The 24328-nt window shown below is 51.8% G+C and overlaps 1 protein-coding gene across 1 annotated transcript in view; it reads left to right on the top strand.

The window, feature by feature from the left end:
• The first annotated feature begins 213 nt into the window (after positions 1–213).
• CDH4 (cadherin 4) overlaps positions 214–24328 on the top strand; it is a 476927-nt gene continuing 452812 nt past the window's right edge. Inside the window, exons 1-2 of the mRNA XM_081561133.1 lie at positions 214–510; positions 2738–2849. Coding sequence (XP_081417259.1) covers positions 454–510; positions 2738–2849 — 169 coding nt within the window. The 5' untranslated portion in view covers positions 214–453. The remainder of the gene's footprint in view (positions 511–2737; positions 2850–24328) is intronic.

Genomic DNA, 24328 nt, shown 5'->3' with positions numbered 1-24328 from the left:
CTGACCGGGGCTCCTGATGCATTGTGCGAGCTAGGTGGTACCTTGGGGCAGGCGGCTGGGGCGGGAGCATGAGGGGCGCGGGTGAGGCGCTGGGGGCGCGGCGCCTTTAAGGCCCGCGTCAGGCCGAGTGAGCGAGCGCAGGGGCCGGGCGGCGGGGCGGGGCCTCGGCGGGGCTGCCGCGCGGCTTCACCAGCAGTTCCGAGCGCGCGGAACAGAGGCGCGGGCGGCTGCGAGGCCGGCGGACGCACCGGCCCGAGGCAGCGCGCCGCCCGCCGGACTTGGCCTCGCTCCCGGAGCCGGGCGGCGGTCGCGGCGGCGCAGCCTGGCCGGAGGCGCCGGGCCCGCTCGAGCGGCGGCGGCGGCGATCAGAGCAGCGTGATCTGGAAGGCTGCGGGGAGCGGGCTCCGGGCGCCGGGCATCGGGCGGGCGCCGGGGCGCGGCGCGGCGGGGAAGATGACCGCGGGCTCGGGCGTGCTCCTCGTGCTGCTCTCGCTCTCCAGCGCGCTCCGGGTAAGTTGCCGCCTCCCGTCCCGGCCGCCCGGAAGCCCAGGCAGCGCGGGGCCGCTCCCGGAGCCGGCGGGGCTCTCACTCGCCCGGCGGGGCTCTCCCGGGCTTCCCCGGCCCGCACCGGGCTCCCCTGCCGCGCGCACCGCTGTATCCAGCCGGCTCCCGCGCTCCGCGAAGCCGCCTGCGGTCGGCAGGAGCGCAGAGCCGCCGGTGCAGCGGGGAGCGGCGGTGCGGAGCGAGGTGGGAGTATGGGTGAGCAAGGGACGCAGAGAGCTCTGTCCGAATCGGGACCCGCCGGGCATCCCTCCGCCACCCCAGGTCCGCGGCCGCTGCCCCGGAGCTCGGCTCGCCCGCGCCGGGGCAGGCTGCCCGCTGGCGGAGCCGGCGCGCCCTCCATCGCCGGCTCGCCGCGCTCCTCCGGAGTTGGCGAGCCCAGCCCCGGCCGGGGCTGCGGACGAGAGGGGGCTGGCGGCAGCCGGCCGGACATCAGGGTGCTGAGGACACCCGGTCTGGCCGCCCCTGCTGGTGGCTGGGTGCTCGAGACGCGGCGCCGTCCCCGTCCTCGTCCTCTGACCGCTGGCAGGGACCATCGATGCGGATGGGCAACGGATGTGGACCGCGGGGCACCCTCACCCCGGACTCCCGGCCGCGCCGGCCGCAACCAGTGTCCGGCGAGGCCCTCGCCGCTCGGAGCGGGGTCGAGGAGCCAGGGGCCAGGCAGGAGTAGGGTGAGGTGTACCGGGAGAGCGGTCCCCGCGCCTGCCTTCCTCCTGCGGAGCCCGCGAGCTCTGTCCCCAGCCCAGCTCCGCGTCCGCTGGGTGCAGAGCCAGGGGGGCGCCGCTCGGGGAAGGCAGCGGGGCCGCGAGAGTTGCAGGAACCCCCTCTCGTGGCCGATCGGCCTCGCTGCTCCTCCCGGGCCGCGCTGTTGTAACCTCGGAAATAAACAAGTGCCCGAGGCCGGAGGCCCGCTCTGAGGTTCGGGGCGCTCGGGTGCACTCGACCCACGCTTGCTCGGGCGGGTGGAAACTTTCCTGGGCGAGTTAGCTTCCCCTCGTCCCCCCTCCCCGCTTTAGGTCCTATTTGGACCTCGCTTGCCAGGCACGGGGCCGCAGTTTGGAGCATAACGCGAGGAGTGATCCCGCGCCCTGCTCTTCCTCCCCTCGGTGATTTTCCGTAGGGGTGCCAGGTCCAGGCCCACGTCAGAGTGCCTGGAGCTCTGAGTCGGGGCGGCCTCCGGAGCCAAGGACTGGCGGGCGGCTGCGTGCCGAGCTGGAGGAGGCGGGCGGCGGGGAGGCGCGTTCCGCTCGGCGGCACCGGGAAGGCGCGACTGTGGGGTGGGTGCGGGCTGCGCCCCTGCTCCTCGCGCTCCAGGGAGACGGCGCTGTGGTGCTCCTTCTGTCGCAGGGCTGGCTTCCCTGTTGCACACGCAGTCTCTCCCTCCATTCCCCACCCCTACAGCTGACCTCGCTGCCACTCCCCGCAGCCTGGGAGGGGCCCTTCTCCCACCCTGCCTTCCAGGCGCCCAGAGTTCTGGACCTCCCACTGGGCAGGATACCCCAGAGTGCTGGGGTGGGAGGACAGGACAAGAGGACACCCACCATTTTTCGGTCAATTACGGGAGCTCTCTAGCCTGGTTAGGCTGGAGATGGGGGCTCCAAGAGTGGACCAGCCTCCAGGAAGTGGGGGGAGAGGCCTGAATGGTAGAAACCTCCCCCACCTCCCTGCAGTCTCCCTGAGAGCCAAACTCAGAGCTGAGTCTCTGAGAATCTGCTTTCACCCCTGCCCCTCTCCCTCCTCTGCGGCACCACAGGGAAGAGACAGCCTGCTCCACCTCAGGCAAAGCCTGAGCACTGGAGTGGGAGGGGACATGGCCCTGGCAGAGGCCTGCTCCCTTGGCCTCCCCTCCTCCATGTCTTCACTGGCTAACTCCTGGCTCTCTTGCCTCCTTATGATGGACAGTCCTCAGACCTTCCCTTCTGCCACTTGCTGGTGAGGCTCCATCAGGCCCTCCACCCTGCCATCCGCCAGCCTGGCCTCCCTGTTGCATGCCCCTGTCGCCAGCTAACATGGTGACCACAGGGGCAGACCCTGGGTTATGTCTGAGTGGAGACTCTGGTGGACCAAGGCTTGTCATAATGGAGCCCTTCAACGCAGCAGGCCCTACTAAACTTGGGTTGGATGCAGTTTCTATGAACCTGTTTTTTCTAACTTCACTTATTTCCATTCTCAGGCCCACAATGGGGATCTTACAGCCAGGGAGACCTGCAAGGCTGGATTCTCTGAAGAAGATTACACAGCATTAATCTCCCAGAATATTCTGGAAGGAGAGAAGGTCCTCAAAGGTAAGGCGGGTGTGGAAATATATTTGCATACCGCACTCTGGACTAGGGAGACATTGCCACCTGCAGAACAAGAGGCAGGACTGGCTTTGAGCCAGGCTCTACGCGAAGCGAAGGTGGAGAAGTCAGTGGACGTGCAGATCAGTCGACCTAAATGGCCTTTTGCGTCACAGGTGAATGATTCAGAGTCCCTGTCATTTTTGAGTAAGGTGAATCATTTCCTGGGCAACAAATTGGAATTCGGATATAGTGTCACCCAAATAATGTGCAGAGAGAGACTTTCTTACCAAGTATTTTTGTGTATGAAATTCTGGATTCTTAAATTATCCCTGCTTTGCAATGCATGATAAAGCAGACGATGTTGTTGGGGATGCGGTAAATAAGCCCACAGACGTTCTGTTCACAGACGTGGCGTGCGTTCTCATTACTGTCCCACTGACAACACGGAAACACACATGCAGGAGGGAGCTGCCAGTTAGCTTCATTGTCACTGCAGGGTGATACCCACACTTGTGACGGGGAAGTCAGAGGCAGCTTCTGAACTCCAGTGACAATAGATCCTCCTGCATAGCGATCTGCTTCCCTCTCAAGACAAGCTAGTTAAACTTCTTATTCACATGGGAGGGGAAATAAATCAATTCTTTCTTCCTTGAGTTTTTAAAGTGACACGGCGAATACCTCAACCCTTTGCCTCCCCTCCCTGCATCAGTTTCCCAGAAGCAGATTTCAGCCAGTTTCAAAGTGATGGAGGGAACGAACTTTAGCAGAAGCATCAAAGCTGAGTTTCAGTATCCGTGGCTAAAACACGGTCGGGCTGCTGACTTTGTCCTCAGTTTTCCGTTTCAGGGAATACAGTTGCCGCCCACCCCCCAGCACTGACAGCAGACCCTTTGTTGGGAGGGACTCTCACAGAGTGGGGGAATTCTTCAGATCCTCTCTGTGGGGACAGCTCGTTGACTTACAGGGTGTGCCTGGTTATATGCATCAGGATCTTATTTTGCACTCAGTCCAGCTTTGCTAACTTATTTGTTGTCATCTGAGTTGGCTGTCAAAATAGGGGATGTGATACTATTGCTTCTTTCATTGATTATCAAACAACAAAAAACAAAACAAAACAAATAACAAAAAAACCCAGCTTCTTGGCTGTGGGCCTAGAAGCAGGATGGGTATACTGCAGGAGTGGGCGTCTATGGGAAGAGTTCTCAAGAGCTGCTCTGTTAATTGCACGGTGCGTGTCATTTTAGAAAGTGTGGACTGCCTTTCAGGATCTGTGCGTTTATGAGAATCCCTGTGTGTGTACGGAGAAGACCCAGAAGGTTCTCCCACACAGTGCATTGTACTGTAGGCAAAACAGCAGCAGTTCACTGTGGTCCTGCTGTTTGCGTGTCCGGAGGCTGGCATACTTGCCACCTCCCCCATACGGAGCTAACCTTGATAAGATTCTACAGTATCAGTTTTACTCAAGAATATAAGAAAAAGTGCCTCTGTCTCTGTAACAGCAGGTGCTACCACCTGCCATGGAAGAGAATGACACATTCTCATGCTTTTCAAAATAAAATGTGAGATTTCCAGCTAGCATCATCCCTCTCTCCTAGTGGACTGCGCAGGTCCAGGCTGACTTGCCCTCTGCCCTTGGCCCCTGTGGTAGGGAAGCCTTGGTTGCTGGCTGGATGCTGGCCTGCCCCAGAGTCTATCATGGTAGGTGAACTTGGACCAGCTCATGGGCTTCGTGGATACACAACTCATAGTCCAAGCACTTACCCCTGGGATGAGTGTCCCGACCCAACCCTGGTTGGGGTAAAATCACAGAGCATCTCCTTCACCTGCGAGTGCCACCTCCTCTCTCTGCTCAGGGACAGAGAGGTTTTATATCTTAGAAATAATTTTACACACGTGGAAGCAAAAGTTATCATTGCATGCACTCGAGATAGGGCAGATAAAAATTTGTTTACATAGAAAATTTGGTGAACAATGAGACCACATTGAAGATGCATGTGTTGAAAATAAGTGGCACAATATTTCTGTTATCCTGGTAGGAATCACGCTAAACAGATAATGACTACTTATAATTGAGTTATTCCAATGGAGAGAGCTTAACCTTGATTTGACAAGCGAAGCTTCACAGAGTCACCATTTTATTCTAAATGCACCGTAAGCCGTTAACAACTGCCTCGAGGCTCCTTCTCTCTGCCCCAGTCAGCTCACCAGCAGCCCTGAACATCCACATTCCAGAAGGAGAGATTTGTTACACGGTAATTAACTTGTTTATGATAAATGGATGGAAGAAATGTCGTGGCATTTTGTTTTATGTCTAAATGAAAAGTATTTGCATTTGAGAAATTTCATGCTAATTAGGCTTAAAATAGTTTTCCCCAATAGGGTAGCAAATACTATAGAATTGAGAACCTTTTGAATGGTGGGCTGAGCGCTCCATGTGGCACACGGGGCATTTGTTTAGCTGCTGTGTAATTCCTGGATCCACTCCACCTCATGGTTCTGGTCTGTGCCCTTTCTGGCGAGCACGCAGGTATCACTGCATACACTCTTACTCTGTAGATTCGTCTCCAGGATCGTTCACTGGTGGCTATGATCAAGGGTGCACAGTTGTATCTAAAATAGGATTGTTAAGCCCTTTCCTTTTGGCTTCAAGGAAGTGTTCTCCATGCCATAGTTTAGCATGGGGTCGAAGCTAAGTGGGTGTCTTTTTCTCAGCTTTGTTAATAATGAATGGTCAGCCGGGCTCGAGGCTGCAGCTGATGCACTGACCTGCATCGCTCTCTCATGGCGGGCAGAGTTCTGCGAAAACCCAGACCCCCTTTGAAGCAAAATCCCACAAGGATGGGAGAGTAAGGGGTGGCTTAGTGGGAACCCAGCACATGTGGGTCATATCTCTCTTTGCTCCTGGAGAAGAGGGCCACATGTGAGTGAAAACGCTGTCTGCTAGGTCAGAGGAGGGGGATCTGAAAACTATCCCATGAATTCAGATAATATAGAAAGAAGAGCTTTGTTTCTGGTGACTTCATTTAATGCGACTAGCTTAGAAAAGCCTTCCCTCTCCCATATCCAGGTCAGTTCATGACCATCTTGTGCCTTTAATCATACTCTGCTTCCTTATTAGGGAACATATATTATCTGAATTTATATTTTCTCTCTTACTTAAATTGTAAGGCTCATGAGGGCAGCAACCCTGTCACTCTGGTTTAACACTTAGAATGTTCTGAGGCAACATTAGGATAAAACCCAATTAACAGAATCTTGAATGGAGGTTAATTTTTCTCACATAACCATGAAGAGATAGGTAGTCAAAGAATGACCAGATCAATAGCACCAATCTCATGCCTAATGTTTATTCTTATCATTCTACCATCTTAGTAATAGTTTCTCAGTGTATTGCCTCATCATTGCAAACTGGCTGCTGTGGCTCAAGGCATTGCATTTGAGTTTGTAGCAAGCAAGAAAAAAGAAAGAGCAGCAGCACCATCTATATCTCTTCCCTGTATAAGGAAAGTACACACTTTCTCAGAACCCTTGCAGAAGTTCTGACTGGGGACAACTACGTCATAGGCCACTCCCCGTGGAAAGAGGTAGGGAGGCTGGGAAGCAGAGAACTGCATGGTCTGACTTAGACCTATTATGTCCATCACCTGGTAGATGAGTAAGTTGCTACCTGGAGCATAACTGGGAGTCTTAGGAAGAAAGAAAGGAGAAATGTGTGCCGAGGAGGCAAGTGTCAGTGTCTGCCACATAAGGTTTCTCTGGCCTCCCTGCACCTTCCTTGAAGCAGAGTGACAAGTAATGCATTGTCAAATGATTGACTCATTTGAGTACCAAGGCACACAGTGGGAGGGATGGTGGAGAAGGGACCAGATGCATGCAGGAGTCTGGAATGGGTATATAAGAACTCACTATGATGTAATTAATGTGGCCAGATGTACTGCTATCTTATCTTCACAAGTATGTTGTATCCTCCTCTGTGAAGACGGGTAACTCTTGCAGGGTGAAAGGCATCACAAGATGTGTGGACCAGATGCTGAGCAAATCTGACTGGGCACCCATCACCCAGTGCCATGCCTGCCTTGTGGGGTGGTGGGTGTGCAACCAGCATTGTCAAATGAAGTCATGAATGAGCCAGAAAATGCTGACACTGCAATGTTTCTGAGTCCCCTCCATCAACTCAAGACAAGCAGGAGCTGCTCTGAATGTTTAAATAAATGGCACAAATGACAAACCAACTATGTGTGCTGAGCATCACTGGACACTGCGAGTTGCCTGTCCGATACCCATTCTCTCCCTCTTCCTCACTAACAAAACCTCTTCTCTCCTTGTCCATTTGGCCCACACTGAGACCTGTTTAAAATATTCACACCTCCAGTAAACTCTTAAACCAAAGTGGCAATACGGCCTTTCTCTGGTCAGCAGAATCTACCTATATTATTCTGTTAGATGAGATAAGTGAGAAAGCTGGGTTTTTTCTTGATGAAGAGGAACAGACCTCACTGGCCATACCTTCTGCCTTTTGCCCTTACCTTTTTCTCCTTCCTGGAATATGGACATAATGTCTAGGGCAGAGCAGCCATCTTGTGACTATGAGGATGGTGGAGTAGGAACCACATCTCAGGTGGCATCCTTGAACAGTTGCAGACCTCTGGACTCATCATGTGCCCTGAGAGATGAGAAAAATGAGTGAGATGCCACAGTTGAGTTTCTTGTGGCATGCAGCCAAATGCAGTCCCTGCCTTGGGGAGAACAAAAGAGCTATGCATGCTAGCAAGGGCCTGTCTTTCACTCTGGAAGCTCAGAGCTTGTTTCATACTCTGCCTTGAGCCTCTCCTCATTCTGTGTTCCTTGGGCCTTGTCCTTACTCCTGCTCTAGTGGCCCTTTGTTCCTTTGTAAGTTAGTGTCCAGACCCAGCACAGTGGATTGCAGAGAGCATGTCTGGGCACTCGTTAAATATGTAACAGGTGAAGTCAAGAATCACAGCTTCAAACTCTCTCTTTGGCCAGGATATGACTGAATCATTAAATATATTAAGCTAGGGCTGTCTATCCAATCCGTCCATCACAGAATGTGAACTCTCTCCTGACTCTCTAGCCTCCATCTTTCATGAAGCCAGGAGATTATGCCCTGGGAATCTTGGTCTCAACAAAGATGTGGAGAGGGGAGGTGAAACAGGACTAAACCCCAGTGGCTGACCTCCCCTGGCTCTTGGCCAGGACATTCCTTGCTCTTGAAGCCAGAGGAGGCTTGTCTGAGCACCCAGCCCTCACTGCCTTCTGTCAGCGATGCCTCTGGGTTGAGAACCACCTCCAGAGCTGGTTGTGGAGATGCTCTGGCTGTCTTTGGGGCCGGCCTTGCCTTTTCAAGGGCCCAGTTGTCGGAGTTTCTCAGCAGCCTTTCCCTGCCTGGTCGCAGAGTTAAGGGATTTAGAAAGGGAAGTTTAGAAAGTGGCTTCTATCAGATAAGAGGGAAGACCAGCACAGTGATAAAGCATGGAAAGTCTGCTTTATGCACTGCCCACAGGCCAGAGCTCGTGCAGATGGAGGGCCCTGATAGCCGTGTTTAAAACCAGAAGGAGGCCAAGGTCTGTGGCCCCTGCCCTTGGCTGCCACACCGCGTGCAGACCTAGCTCTGCTTCCATTGCTCCCCCTGCAGCCAGGAGGGAGGTGTCCATGCCTGGCCTTCCACTCTAGGTCCAGAAGGCCATAGATCAAGAGCATCCCTGCCCCTTTCACCCCACCCCCTCACCCCTGACCCTCTCCTCTCACCCCCCATTAAATAAAAATCTTCATTGCAGAGGTGCCCGCACCAGTCAGACGTGAGGATGATTGCCTCAGCCACACTGCAGTTTAAAGATTAAGAGTTTTGCATTTCAGAAATATGTATTTTAATGGAGTCTTAAGATGAGGGAATGTGAACCTTGATGTAATTATAATCCTGAGTCCCAGCTGAATCTGTGACTGGGTGATTCTGCATAGTCTTGTGGAATTCTCACAAAAGCCTGTCGGAGAGATGGAGTTATTCCCATTGTGTGGATCAGAAATCGAAAATCGGAGATTGAGAGATTGCCCCAAAGGCATGCAACTTGTCTGTCTTCCCTCTTTGTCCAGACCCACGCTCTCAGCTCATTTACATCTCCCTCTGATGTGAATGGGTTGGTGTCTGGAGCATTTGATTTATAGGCAGACAAGAGAACACCCCAGATGTTCTGGGCACCGTGGTAAAATCAGCAATTATCAGGCATTCAGACGTGCTAATTGTTTCTCATCTTGGACGTTTGGAACAGAGGGCTAGTGCACCCAGAAGTGCTTGATCGCGGCTGCTGATGTGTGAGGGTCCATCTGAAGTGGGTCCAAACTCAGTGGACACCTTGGGTTTACACAGCTGGCCCTGGGATTACAAGAGCCAGGGTTCTGCAATGCCAGCAGGAGTTTTTGATTCCAGGCATGTAGCAAACAGTCCCTGAGCTGCACTGTCACTCGGCTTCCAGACTCTGCCCGTGTCCGGAACACGGCAGAGAGCCGCGAGGAACCAGGAACCAGGAGCTGAGCTGAGGCTCAGGACTGGCTGCATAAGCCACTCCTGCTGCTTGTCGGAGCCTGGGAAACATGGATGGGCCTCCTGAGAAGCACTGAGGACTCTGGTCTGAAGGAGCCATCCACCTGCACCAGCTGATCTCCTGGGGGTTGTGCCCTCCATCTGCAAGTGGTCCTTTTTGCCTAGGTCTGGGGTTCTGGGTGTTTGCAGGGGCCTCCAATTCCAGGTTCCTCCCTCCCTACCTGCTTTCTTCTTTCTTTCCGTCTCTTTTTTGGAGCATGGTTAAGTAGATGCCAGAACTAACCACAAACTGCTAGTAAGCGAGGAAACCAGCACTCATCTTTTTAGAGAATGTTTCTGTTATTCCGACTGTCTGAAGGAGCACTTCTTACTCTGAGTGAATTCCACTATACAAAATAACCATAAGCTGCGTGACTTTCTTTCCATCAAGGCTGGTAAATTTCTCCCCAGTGTGCTCTTGTAAAACCTCTTGGCACTGCCTTTTTCTTTTCATCTTCAGAGGGAGCTGTGCTATATTGTGAGATGGGCTGGTAAAGAGTGCTTTTTATTTAAAGACTGGGAATTTTGGTAACTTATTGCCCAGATTCTAGGCTGCCCTCTTCTGGTGGCTTCCAGTCCTTAGTCCATCCACCCCTGTTTTTAAACAAAACAGAACAAAACAGAACAAGATCCTACTTCTCTTTGACTAGTGTATGCTACCAAAGGCCCTTTCCCTTCCAGCCTCCATCAGGGCTGGTGTTTATTGAGGACTTACCCTATGCTGATGTGGACTCATATTTCATACCTTAGAGATACCTGTGGGCTCCGCCAGAGGCCACACCCCAGATCACCAGGTGTCTGGTTCACCTGACTTTCCACTCCCATGTTGCCTTCCGCAGGGAGAAATTTGCTTAGTTTGTGGATTGTAATAGTTTCTTAGCGTGGTGCAAAAATGTAGCAGCTTAAAAGACACAAATTTATCGGCTTGCTCTTCTGGACATGAGACTCCAACATGGGTCCCCTAGACTAACATCCAGTGTGGGCAGGCTGGATCCCCCTGGAGGCTCCAGGGAGCGGGTTGGGGAGGAATCCATTTCCTGCCTTTTCACCTTCCAGAGGCCCCCCTGCTTTCCCTGGCTCTCGGCCCCCTCCTCCTCCATACCAGCACCTGGCCAGCATGGACACCCGGACAGCTCCCCACACCTCTTCCTCCCCTATCACATCACCTTTCCTGACTACTGCATCTTCTGCTCACAAGGCCCCTGTGACAACCTTGCCCCCCACCCCCCAGATAGTCCAGCATCGCCTCCCATCTCAGGTGCTGGACTTGACCGCATCTGCAGAGGCCCTTTTGCCATGAAACTGACAAGCTCGCAGGTCCTTGTGCTGAGGACCTGCTGAGTCTCTGGCATCGTGCATCTTCTTCACTCAGCTCCTATGGACCCTCGGTTGTTCTCAGGGAGTAAACTGAGGCCCAGAGTGATTCAGTGACCCAGCAGAAGTCCTGGGTTAGGGAGGCTGTTTGCACACAAAGCTGCATCCCTGAGCCCTGGCTTGTGTGGCCCTCCTCCCATCCTGCCTCGTCCAGAAGCTCCTGCCTGCGATACCCAATACCCGTATCTGTAACTAGGACCCTGGCTGGCAGCTTCTTCCTGGGTCCTGAGATGGAGATTGGCCACTTTGAAGACTGGAAGGGGAAACGGTGACTGCAGAGCCTGCAGCAGCTTCCGATCTGGTGCTTTCACTGCGCCTCGTTCGGCTTCAGTGTGTTTTCTTGCTGACAGCGCATGGGGATTTAGGAAGGATTAAGGTAAGCCTTCAGTGACAGATAAATACACACAGGGTGGGAGATGGCCACCCCCTGCCTTGCCGATAGGAGAAGGGTCCCCTGGACGTGGGAGCTCACCTGCCCAGGGAAAGGCTTCAGGAGAAGCTGCAGGCTCTCCTGGCCTGGGACAGGTGCACTTTCTGTTTGGAACAGCTTAATTCCAGCTGCCAGGATGGGCGTGCAGACTCCATGTCTGTCCAGGAAGGAGACCTCTCTCTCTGGTCTTTGAGCCAGATGCAAAGGAAGGCTCACAGGGCAGACCATGTTCCCCTTCAGGTGTGTGCACCCAAACTTGTACGTCTGACTTGGAGAAATGAAGGAGTCTCATTGAGTTTTGCTGCCCAAATGTGAGTTTGAACTCTGTCGATCTGCCTGAATCAACAAACACAATTTGATCTGCCTGGAAAGCTGAGAGGGTCCCTTGGTGTGTACTTGTGCTAAGCCAGGGACAGGAAGGGGTAAGGAGTGCAGGCTGAGCAGAACAACAGGGTAGGGGGTGTTCCTGGGAGAGGAGTGAAATTCATAGGGGGAGCAGAGGGGAGCATCCTTCTCTGGGCCTCTTGTTTCCTGACCTGCAGTGAGGCAGGATGTCTAGGCATCATGCATATTCTTCACTCAGCTCCAAGTGTAGCATAGGAACTGCCTGCCTGGGGAACATGGTTAAACCCTGTAGGCTCCTGGTCCCCTCTCACACCTACTCCAGCTGCTTGGACAGTGGCACAGAAGATATACCAACCCAGACCTGTGACCGTGACCATGTTTGGAGAGAGGGTCTTTGCAGGTTCAATTAAATTAGGGATCTCGAGATGGGATCATCCTGGATTATCCAGGGCCCCACATCAATGACAGGTGTCTTTTTAAGAGACAGAAGAGGAGATGCAGACACTGGGGAGAAGCCATGTGATGATGGAGGCAGAGGGATGTGGCCACAAGCCAAGGATAACTGGGAGACCAGAAGAGGGAAGAGGTAGGGCAGACCCTCCCCTGGAGCCTGTGGAGGGGGTGTAGCCCTGCAACCTGGATTTCAGATGTCTGGCCTCCAGAACTTCAAGAGAATAAGTTTTTTTATTATTATTTTAAGTCTGTGGCCACTTGTTACAGCAGCCCCAGGGAACTCACACATGCTAAGTCACTTCAGTTATGTCCAACTCTTTGCGACCCAGTGGACCCCAGGTCCGACTCTTTGCAACCCCCTGGAGTGGGTTTGTCTCGCCCTCCTCCAGGGGATCTGCCTAACCCAGGGATCAAACCCATATCTCTTATGTCTCCTGCATTGGCAGGTGGGTTCTTTACCACTACTGCCACCTGGGAGGCACTAAATCAGAAATCCTGGGGCTGTGGCCTGAGATTCTGCCTGCTTAATTCATCTCCCAGGGAAGCTGATGTTCCTTAAAGCCCAAGGGCTTCCAGTCTAGAAGATTTTTAGCTTCTGAATTCCAGTGGTCAGCATCCCTCAAGGGAAAGTGTGTTTCCCATGATGGCATCTGCCAACAGGTAACCTGTGTCTTACAGTGCTGCTCAGGTCAGCAATGGGAAGGATGCTGTGGTTCCGTCTCCCCAAAATGGTAAATGGGGCACTTCGATACAGAAATGTAGGCTCTTGTATTATGAAGCCTGACACAGAACAGTTTCATTGAAATTAAATTCATTGAAATTAAAATGTATGTGAACATTTGTTCTCCTCCCATTATCTTTCCTGGTCAAATGGAATCTTAACAAGGATTATAGCTCAGATAATATCTCATAGATACACTGTAAATATTTTGTTAATCTGAAGGTCCAAGTTTGGGAGTGGATCGTTTAACTGCCGCTGCTGTGATGTGGAGGCACCTGAGAAGGAGCAGGCATGCTCCAGCAGGAAAGCATTTATAGAACATGCCTCTTCTCTCCCCAAAACTGCTTTACTCTGCAAATGCAAAAAGACATTATTTCTGGCTCCCAGCATCTCATTTCTGTGTTTCAAGCAGCCACGTTTTTGCTGCCTGGCCTCTGAGCTCTCCTGCAAGGTGGGCAGGTTTTCCCCAGGAAGCAGAGGAAGGCAGCTGCTCAGCTCAGGTTCCAGGGCGCTCCTCCCCCTGGGGGCCCTCTGCACACCACACCCCCCGCACTGGCTCCCTCCCCTGGCCCTGGACCTCTGGGGCTATGTTGCAAGTGGCCTCCTGCATGGCTGGCACTAAACTGTTGCAAACCACCCTGCCTGCTGGGTCTGTGTTGAGGGGGAGGCCCTGGCACCCCAGGGGGCTCCAGGTCTTACTGGGAGTGAGTGGCTGCGGCCATCTTGTCTTTCTGGGTTGGGATGCACAACCAACCCAAAGGCCAGTGACTAGCATGGAAATGGCCCTGGCCCTTCCAGAGCTTGACCACTGCCGCTGAGCACCAGGATTCTCAGGCCCCTGCACTGTTTCAGCTGGCCCCTTGGGCGACACAGGACATGAGAACCTCAGGACGGCCAGAGCAGAGTGGGAGGGGCCCTGAGGTTGGAGCATTCTGGATCAACTGCAGTCGCTTTCTCCTGATGCTCGGTCTGTTTGTGCTGCTATGGTTATGGAAGCTGTAAATGGGGTGAGCTGCCTCATACAACCCCTGCAGCGAGCCCCAGGCCCCCACAGGTGCCCCGTCGCATGTCTGCGTCTGGCCCCATTTGAGGAGCTGGTCAGACAGGTGTTTTGTTTTCCAGTCTGTGGGTCAAACCTTCATCTGGCACTGTACCCAGCACCTCGTTGGTGCCAACAACCACCTTCTAAGGTTGGCACATAGTTAACCCTCTTTTATGAAGCAGGGGACGCTGACAGAAGATGGAAGATGACATAGGGACACCTGTTTAATGGGGTAGTCTGCCTCCTGAGGCCCTCCCTTGCTGCATCTTGTTCATCACCTCAGCCCTGATTCCCCCCCAGGGAGACCCAGCACCCCAAGGTGCAGGGTCTGAAAGCTTCTGGAGTGCAGGGGCAAAGTCCCCATCATCAGCTCTGTGGCACTAGACATGTGCCTTGGCCAGTGTGACCTCTGAGGCTGCATCCCCAGGGGGAGAAGACAGTTCACTGCCCAGGCTGTTCTTGAGGGCCCAGTAGGATGGACATGTGGCTTTGGGGAAGCCAAGTCTGGCCGGTGGAAAGCAACCCACTGCCGGCCTGCACCCTGGTCACTGGTCTTTTTAGCGGATAACCCAGACTCTCCTCTCCCTGGGCCCTTCCCCCGAGATGTGATGAGCTGGCCTTTCCAGGAGTGATTTTTCCATTAGACAGCAACTTGATTGGATATTCTTTATGGTTTTCTTTGGGGACTTTTTCCCTTCTTGACCTTTATATTCTTATGTGTAGCCAGAGACCTTTTGGCAAAAGACATGTTTTTAGAATTGAATAAATAAATGATGGAGAGGCTTATTTAAAGCTTCATAGGCTCGTGGGGGAGGGAGGCCACCCATGGACATAATTTCACTACCATCGTTTATTAATAGGATTGGGTATGATTGGATTATGTCTTATCACATTTAATAATGTGGCATGATGAGCTGCTGGAGTCATTGGGCAGTGAGTGTCTGAAGGTAGCCTTCACCATGCTGCAAGGCTCCTTACTGTTTAAAGCTTTATGTTCATCTTATCTTATTCTTTCCCACCTTCCCTCAGATACAAAGAAGGGATTATACCACTTGTCTTATGTAGTTCTTACTAGTTTAAGATAAAAATTAGAGACCAGCAAAGGGTTGAAGGCGATAAAATTGTGATCAGAAGTCCATAAAATTATAGAACTGTGTTTTCTTAAGAACAGAGAGGCTTCACAAGCACTTTTTTTTTTTTTTAAGAAATTGGACCCCTTAAGGATTTATCCGTGGAGAAGTGTAAGATATATTTCCATGTAAGGGAAAAAATACGTTACATGCTTGAAAGGTTAATGACTGGTAAACGTCAATTTTCTACCATCGTGGCTAAAAAAATAGCTTGTAAGACATAAGATGTCACGCTGCCAAAATCACAGCGGCCTCTGAAATCCACTCTGAAGCCTGGGATCCCGTGGGAGTGCCAAGGGCAGGGGGACAGGCTGAACGCCAGGTGCCTCTCCCTCTCGCTGAGCCGCAGCACCTCTCCTGGAAGGGAGAGTGTCTCACAACTGGTGGGAGTGGTTCTCCAGGGTATTTTTGGTTTAAACACTTAACAAACGCTCTGGATTCCTAGTCCTGGAAACTGCAGATGCTCAACAGCAGATCTGTCCCCCTTGATAAACCTGTATTTGTGGGTCTGTGATATGGGCGTCCTGGGAATTTGCGTTTGAAATACTATAAACATGTTGTTGTTCAATCACTCAGTCGTGTCCGACTCTTTGTGACTCCATGGACTGCAGCACGCCAGGTTCCTCTGCCCTTCACCATCTCCCCAAGTTTGTACAAACTCATGTCCACTGAGTCGGTGCTGCCATCCATCTCATCCTCTGTCACCCACTTCTCCTCCTGCCTTCAATCTTTTCCAGCATCAGGGTCTTTTCCGATGAGTCAGTTCTTCGAATCAGGTGGCCAAAATATTGGAGCTTCAGCATCAGCATCAGTCCTTCCAATGAGTATTCAGAGGTGATCTCCTCTAGGATTGACTGGTTTGATCTCCTTGCAGTCCAAGGGACTCTCAAGAGTCTTTTCTACCACTATAGCTCAAAATCATAAATTATTAAATTCTTAGGTTCTCAGCTTTCTTTATGGTCCAACTGTCACATCTGTGACAGCCGGAAAAACCATGGTTTTGACTGTACAGACCTTTGTCAGCAAAGTGATGTAATTTTAAATATGATGACATCAATGGGACTTCCCTGTGGTCCAGTGGCTAAGACTCTGCGCTCCCGATGCAGATGGGCCCAGGTTCAATCCCTGGTCAGGGAACTAGATCCCACATGCCTCAGCTAAAGATCCCACATGCTGCAGTAAAGACCCGGCACAGACAAATGTATAAATAATTAAAAAATAAAATACTTTTCTCCTGTAACATTTTGAAAAAAAAAAAAATACAGTGTCTGTGACGGGCTTGTGTTGCAGCCCCTGGGGTTAGAATGGGGTTGTTAACACATTTTGGGATTCCAGCACTCAGAGATTCTGGAATTTTCTAGAGTTTCACAGGGACAGACTGAGGGATGGGAGGGGAAAACCCTCTGAACTGTGCCCCTCCACCTCTCTCCAGGCGTTCTGCGCTGTGTTTGGGAGGCAGGTTTGCGACAGCAGAGCAGATGCCCTGCAGTTAGAGGAAACAAGTAAGGAACCATCCCTTGTGTGCTAATTTCCCAATGTCCTCTGGGTCCAGCATCTTCTTCTGGATGAAATGCAGCCCTTGATAAGGGTTCTCCTTTGTCCTAAGTGAGGGAAGACAACCATCACGTCCAGCCTGGCTGACTCAGCACAAGGGAGGGGCCAAGGGCTGCCTTTCTGATTTCTCTTCGAGCAGGATTGAGTTCCCCATGAGCTGGCGTGAAGCCATAGGCCTGCTCCAGCATCTTGCATTCTGAGACTCCAGCCTGGAGGGTCACGTGTCTGTGTTTAAATCCTGAGAATCCCCCGTGCTCACCTGATACAGCATCGGTAGTGCTCACCTGTCAGCCTCACGCAGTGGGCGAGGTCTCCTGAACCTAAAATAGGAATTTGATTTTCCAGCACCATCAGCCTGGAGGTTGTGCCTTTCCGCAAGATGGTTCCGTCATGGCATGAGGGAGTCTTGGTTTTGCCTTTTCCCAATTGAAAGATGAAATTGAAGGGTGACAGATCTCGCCTCGATGTGCCCAGGTTTGGTTTAGAAGCAGGTTGGGGTTTGGGAGGCTGTGTTTAAATCAGGCAGCTGATTGGGGGCAGGGATGGGAAGGGGTGCCAGGCAGAGGGAGAGGGACCAGAAGAGAAGGGACATGGGAGTGGACTTGAGGACTTGGTGGCTTCCTTCTTCAGTTAAAACTGTGTCCTGAGTGGCCTTTCCTCTCCTTACAAAAGAAGTGCCAAGAAGAGAGCTCTTTTCAAGCTGGGCCTCCATCCTCCTGGCAGCCCCGGCTGGCACTGTGGACTGTAGGAGACATGCTCCATTGTTGGGTTCTAAGAGGCTTCTGGAAAGATAGTATTCTGTGCTGTGCACAGACAAAGTCCCCCAGTGGTCTGAGGTTTCAGCTTCAAGGAGACACTAATTAATCACTTCCTCCAGCCCCAAGGGAGCAGAGGGGCTGCTCCCTCGATAAGGAGCTAGCTGCTTCTAGCTGCTTCTCTGAGTGGGCAGAAAATGGCATTGTTTTCTCACTTTGAAAGGCGGTTATTCTATCAGAAAGGTATCTCTCCTGCAGTTATCTAAGCATTGTCTTGGTGCATTTCTCTCTCATCAGTTTTGAAATCTTATTTCCTTCTTGCTTAAATACCACGCATGCAAGTGGACACTTGTGTTGCTGGGAAGGAGCATTGTGGGTTAGAGTGCTGTTTTTCCTAGAAGTTCCTGGCCTCTCTCCTGGATGGCGGATCCTGACGAGGAGACCATGTATGACTCCGGACACTCACTTGCCCATGCTTTTTCTGAAGGAGCCCTGAGTTCTGAGTATTAGCCAGCAGCTGAGGAGGCAAACGCTTATCTGTTTATTTCCTACCATGTTGTGCTGTGAATCTCAACTCGCCGTCTCCCAGTGGAATGACCCCTGGTGTGACTATAGCCTCTCCCGGGAAGTTATTTGATTTTTGATGTAAGGAAAAGGATTAATGCAGTTGGGTTTTGATAAGGCTGGCCGTCTAGTGTGGCACAGACGTGCTTGTCCCGGCCATATCGCTGACAGCCGGATGGTTACGCAGGAGCACTGCAGAGCCATGATATGGGCGTGCGGAGATAATTGTAGTTTTGCTATTTAAAAAATAAGTCTAGTGCTTTACAATGTTACAGTGATAACCTGTTTAGGGAAACTCACAGTGCTGGGCTTTTGGCACAGAAAAACCTCTTCTAGCAGCTTGACTTGGATCCTATTAATCTATTTTTATTTTTATAAGCATAAAGTCTCATTGCTGACTGAACTCATAAGCTCAGTTCAATTCAGTCCAGTTGATCAGTAGTGTCCAACTCTTTGTGACCCCATGGACTGCAGCATGCCAGGCCTCCCTGTCCATCACCAACTCCCGGAGCTTACTCAAACTCATGCCCATTGAGTCGGTGATACCATCCAGCCATCTCATCCTCTGTTGTCCCCTTCTCCTCCTGCCTTCAATCTTTCCCAGCATCAGGGTCTTCTCCAGTGAGTCAGTGCTTTGCATCAGGTGGCCAAAGTATTGGAGTTTCAGCTTCAGCATCAGTCCTTCCAATGAATATTCAGGATGATTTCCTTTAGGATTGACTGGTTTGATCTCCTTGCAGTCCAAGGGACTCTCAAGAGTCTTCTCCAACACCACAGTTCAAAAGCATCAATACTTTGGTGCTCAGCTTTCTTTATGGCCCAACTCTCACATCCATACATGACTACCGGAAAAGCCATAGCTTTGACTAGCCGGACCTTTGTCAGCAAGGTAATGTCTCTGCTTTTTAATATGCTGTCTAGGTTCATAGCTTTTCTTCCAAGGAGCAAGTGTCTTTTAATTTCATGGCTGCAGTCACCATCTGCAGTGATTTTGAAGCCCCAAAAATAATATCTGTCACTGTTTCCATTATTTCCCCATCTATTTGCCATGAAGTAATGGGACCAGATGCCATGATCTTAGTTTTTTGAATGTTGAGTTTTAAGCCAGCTTTTTCATTCTCCTCTTTCACTTTCATCAAGAGGCTCTTTACTTCCTCTTCGCTTTCTGCCATAAGGGTGGTGTCATCTGCATATTTGAGGTTATTGATATTTCTCCCTGAAATCTTGATTCCAGCTTGTGTTTCATCCAGTCCAGCATTTTGCATGATGTACTCTGCATAAAAGTTAAATAAGCAAGGTGACAATATAACAGCCCTGATGTATTCCTTTCCCAGTTTGGAACGAGTCCATTGTCCCATGTCTGGTTCTAACTGTTGCTTCCTGACCTGCATACAGATTTCTCAGGAGGCTGGTAAGGTGGTCTGGTGTTCCCATCACTTTCAGAATTTTTCAGTTTTTTGTGATCCACACAGTCAAAGGCTTTAGCATAGTCAATGAAACAGAAATAGATGTTTTTCTAGAATTCTCTTGCTTTTTCTATGATCCAACGGATGTTGGCAATTTGATCTCTGGTTCCTCTGCCTTTTCTAAATGCTGCTTGAATGTCTAGAAGTTCTCAGTTCATGTACTGTTGAAGCCTAGTTTGGAGAATTTTAAGCATTACTTTGCTAGTGTGTAAGATAAGTACAATTGTGCAATGGTTTGAACATTCCTTGGCATTGCCTTTCTTTGAGTCTGGAATGAAAACTGACCTTTTCCAGTCCTGTAGCTACTGCTGAGTTTTCCAAACTTGCTAGCATATTGAGTGCAGCACTTGAACAACGTCATCTTTTAGGATCTGAAATAGCTCAGCTGGAATTCCAAGCATAAATTAAAGTCTCATTGATGATTGAACTCATAAACTAGTGTTAACTTAAAAAATAGTCACAACCTAAAAGTTGAGAGTTATGTTTTATTTCACATAAATTTTTAGGACTTAAGCCCAGGAGAGAGTATGTCAAGTGACCCTGAGAGAACACCTCTGAGGAGAGGGAAGGGTCGGGTTATATAGAAATTTTGCAACAAAGGGCAGGTAGTCTGAACATCAAAAGATTATTGTTAATTAAAGAAAACCAGACATCCCAAGTTAAGGAATTTAGTGCTTTTCTATGTATGGGAAGATATAAGAGTCTGGGCTCAATGAAATCATTCCTTTCATATGAATCTCAGCTATCTGGGGCCAGTGTCCTGTGTTTTTCACATCCTGAGTTGCTCAATGCTCACCATAGGGAGTGGCTACAGCCCAGTGGCAGCCACATCACGCAGATTTTCTTCTCCTTCCTGGGTGCCCTTAGGGCTCAAAAGTTCACATTTGGAGGCCTGGAGTCGCTGATGACTGCGACTTCCTTGTTTACTGGTAAGGCAGGAAATGCTCCATTTCTCACTAGAATGAGGACCAGGAGTATGTATCTCCAGTTTCTAACTAAATATCACTCCATAGATTTTGTATCTGTGATGTGTTTATGCTTTTGCTTTTAAATGATCCTGAAGGGTTGAGATTAGATGCGCTTGGTTAGATTGGTGAATACCTTGATCTATGGGGTGATCTTGATCCAGGTGCCAATTCGGTGTTGTACCTGGGGTTTGTGGGGAGAGAGGATTAGCAGCCACAGTGGAGCAGTGGAGCAGCATGACCCCATGTTTCTGCCATTTTCCTGTCCCTACCAGGAAAGTGACAAAGCTGTGCCCGTGCTCCCGATGCTCTTGTGCTCAGTTCAGATGTTTTGATGATGATGGGGACATCTGTCCATCCCAGGACGATGGACCTGCTAATCTATCACAGTGGCTCTAGGAAGGCCACAGGGTCAGGAGACCAGTGAGGTGCCCACTTGTCACTATGACATTGTGTTGTTCATTTTGCTATTGGTGGTAGGGATTTACTTCATACACACTGTGGGTCTCTGGATTCCTAGATTTCAAAGTGACTGTAGCCATCTTTGACCCATTATCAGTAGATCCTAGAGAGTCTTAGGCCCTCCATGCCATGCTCCCCATGGCTCTTCCCTTCTCCCCTACAGCACCCACCCTGCCAGGCACCAGCATTGTCTCACCTGCCCACATAGCACAAACCTGCCATCCCTTCCTTCCCTGCTCTGTCCCTTTGTCCTGGCTTCCTCCCTTCCCATCTTGCCCCTGCATCTGGGGGAATCTTCCAGGGCCTCCTGATCCAAATGTCATCTCTCCACTGGGCTCTCTTTGGCTGTCATCTCCCTCCCCTTCTGCCTGAGCTAAGTGAAATTAATTCCTTCCGCCTCCCTTGTCTCACAGTTTTATTAAAATGTGCAATGACATAATAATGTTTATCATCCTCTCCTCCATGGCTGCCCCAATTGTGGTCTTACTCTGAGTGTGTTTTTTGGGTAACAGAGAAGTGAGCAGAGGGTGTGTGTTGGGGGCTGGAGAAAGAAGAAGGTGGCCCAGCACACACCCAGGGAGGGATCTTTGCAGGAGGAAGGAGATGAGCTCTGCCCACCTCTTGGAGGAGGCAGAGGCTGGAGCTGACAAGCAAGGAAATATGAAAGCGAGATAATTAGAGAAGGAGGGGCATAAAATGGAAAAGCCAAAGTATTTTTCATTTTGCACCTCGGTGTTAGGGCTCACTCAGTTTATTTATTAAGCCGTTATCAAAGTAAAGTGAGACAAGTGGGTCTCAGTCTAATGAAATTGCCCCTCTGTGGGCCGTGTGAGCTTCAGGTATCCTGAGCATAATTGGATAACAATGACAATTATTGCACCGGGAGTTTTAGTGCTAGCTAGCCTCTCCCTTTGTGCTTTTCCTGCACAGCAGCTCACAGGCCTTTTGATGAAGCCGGGGCAGGGCTGACCACTCCAGCTGCAGTCCCCACTGAGAACTGCACACTGGGTGCCCATCAGGCCCACAGACCTTCACATTTCAGCTCCTGGTGCTCTTCTCCATGTTGGAACCTGGATGAAAAGCCCCTCTGCTGTCATCTGGTGAACTACTGAGTGGGCTGCTCTGCTGGTCTGGGCACCTGCAAGATTGGCAGTTCCTTGCCTGGGGGTCAGGGTGCCAAGGATGCCCACCAAAGACTTCTGCTTTGTTTTCAAAATTATTTGACCTGTGCCCCATCCCTACACCTCCATCCCTCCCAGGTAAGTCTGTATCATTGCAGTGCTGAGAAGGGGGCACCTCTGTAAAACTGTATTGAACTATGCCCCCTCCCTGCCCCTTCTACCCCTCCCAGATAGGCCTCTCTGACAGTATCTTGCACTGCTGAGAAGGGGGCATCTCTGTAAAATTGTATTGACCTGAGGGGATCAAGCTTCGAGGTGCTTGTGTGCTTAAATGTGCAGGAATCAAACTGCTCGGCTGATAACACGGCATCGATTCATCTCCTTCCCCTGCTTGCTGAGCCAGAGGCCTCCCCAGATGAGGCCGTGATGTTTGGGGTTGTAGTCATACAGGGAAGTTCTCATTCTCAGTGCCAGAATGGTGTTTCAGTGGGCTGAGGACTGGGTCTTCATCACGGCTCAGCTGGCAGAGACTCCAGCAGCAGTCCACCTGGCTGGAGGTGTCGGGAGAGGTGGAGAGGAGGGAGCTTGGAGAACCGGAGACTCTATCCTGGGGTTCAACCCCCGAAAAGCAGGTCAGGGCTTGCAGTTACTGTTCCAGGAGGAGAATGTTCAAAGTGCAAGAGAAACAGAGGCAATTCGGGAGGAAGGGAGTGTGGGAGGGGCTGCAGGGTTTCTCCAGGAGTGTTCTGTGTCCTCCATGAGCCGGGAGTCAGAACTTTGCTAGGTCACCGCTCACTGCTCTGGATGGTAGCCTGTGCAATGCCTGAGGTTCTGAGGGAGAAGGTGCACCTGGGGCCTCACCTGCATGCTCACTGATGCTGTGATCTGGAAGGTGTGAATCTGACCAGCTTCACTTCCTAAGTGGGGGCTGACTTGAGGTCCTGACAGCAAGGATCCTTCCATGTGGAGGGTGAGCACTGACCTGCGATCTCTGCTACCTATGGCAGTAGGTGCTGTGGGAGCCTCTGGAGGAGATCAAGGGGTGGTAAGCTTGCTGGGAGCTGCGGGTCCAGGGTGGCTGCCCCACCTCTCTCATCTGAGCGCCGCCCATGGTCCTATATTTCTAGGGATGAGAAGCACATGGCCATGACCACCCTTCCTCGAGCTGCCCTCCAGGTCTCCACCACAGCCGGGAAGCACGGAATGCACGTCCGGGAACACTTTCTGGGTTGGGTGGGCGGGGGGGCCCAAGCACCTGGTCTTCCCGCCCAGCTGATGGCTCAGCCCTCACCCAGACCTGGCTGTGTCTCGGTGCTTGCTTTCAAATGCACCCTTTGCCAGAATGCCAGAAGGAGCTGGGGAGGCAGAGCCACAGCCGCCCCGAGACCACGTGCCCGCCTCGTCCTGTCCCCTCCCAAGCTCCTGACTAAGCCACGTGCCTACTGCTCCTGGTCCTCCTCTTCACACTTGTCTAAGGGCCTCTGCTGGGACCCTCCACCTCTGCTCTCACTGTGCTTCCTGCCCCGGGCCCTTGGCTCTTGTCCCCTCCCTGGGGGCATCCCTGCCGGCTGTTGCCCTCCTGGCCTTCCTGCTCCATCTGCCTCAGAGGAGCAGCAGAGCTGCCCAGAGCCCCTCTCTGTTATCCTCTCACCCGTCACACCTGCCCCCGCTGCATCGCAGTTCCAGGAGCACCTGGGCCCTGGGGCCTGAGCTGGCCAGGCTCAGAGGGACACTGAGGGCCGGTCACCAAGCAGGTCATGTCCCCACTCTACTCTGATCCCCCCCACACTGATGTCACCCACAGCTCCCCCTCCCCCCAAGCAGGTTCTCATGACTGTCACCCTCCTTCTCATCCCCTAGTGCAGCTCCCACCCCTGTAGCTGGAATTCCTTGGCCCTTCCTCCCTCTCCTCTCTTTTCCCGGGAAGTTCCTATGTCTTGTCACCTCAGGCAGCGAGTCCTATTGGAGGCTCCCTGCCCTTCCCTGGGGTCTGGCCCCCTACCTCTCCCCTGACCCTTGGCAGGCACTGCTTCAGGGGCCATCATGTGACTCAGCCCAAGGAGCTCAGCCAGTGTGGATCTCCCATCCCCCCAGTGCACCTGCTGGGGCCAATCACCCACGGGTGCTGTCCTCCTGGGCAGAGAAGGATCCTGCCCCCAATGCTGGAAGCTGGGTGCTCTCAAAGCCCCCAGGGGCCGGTGCAGGGGGGGACAGTAAGGGGCATAGAAGTCTGGGCATCTCTGAGGGCAGTGCACTTGTCTGAGTCCCGGGGGACACAGACTCAGCCTTGTTTCCAGTTCAGACATGTGGCCATTTTGGACGCTGGTGAGAAAATTCCCAATGGTGTAACCTTCCAGGAGCCAAACACAGCAGAACTCTGGGCTGCATCTCAGGCCAACAGTCCATGCTACAGGTCTGACTCTGCTGTACATCACACAGCCATGCATGGAGGCTGCACTCAGGTGAGCCTGTGAAACCTCTAGAAGCTGGGTCACTGGAGAGGAG

This window comes from Giraffa tippelskirchi, chromosome 13, assembly GCF_054371585.1.
Source record: "Giraffa tippelskirchi isolate mGirTip1 chromosome 13, T2T-mGirTip1v1.2.pri, whole genome shotgun sequence".
Taxonomy (NCBI): domain Eukaryota; kingdom Metazoa; phylum Chordata; class Mammalia; order Artiodactyla; family Giraffidae; genus Giraffa; species Giraffa tippelskirchi.
This window is presented reverse-complemented; position numbering and strand designations above follow the sequence as displayed.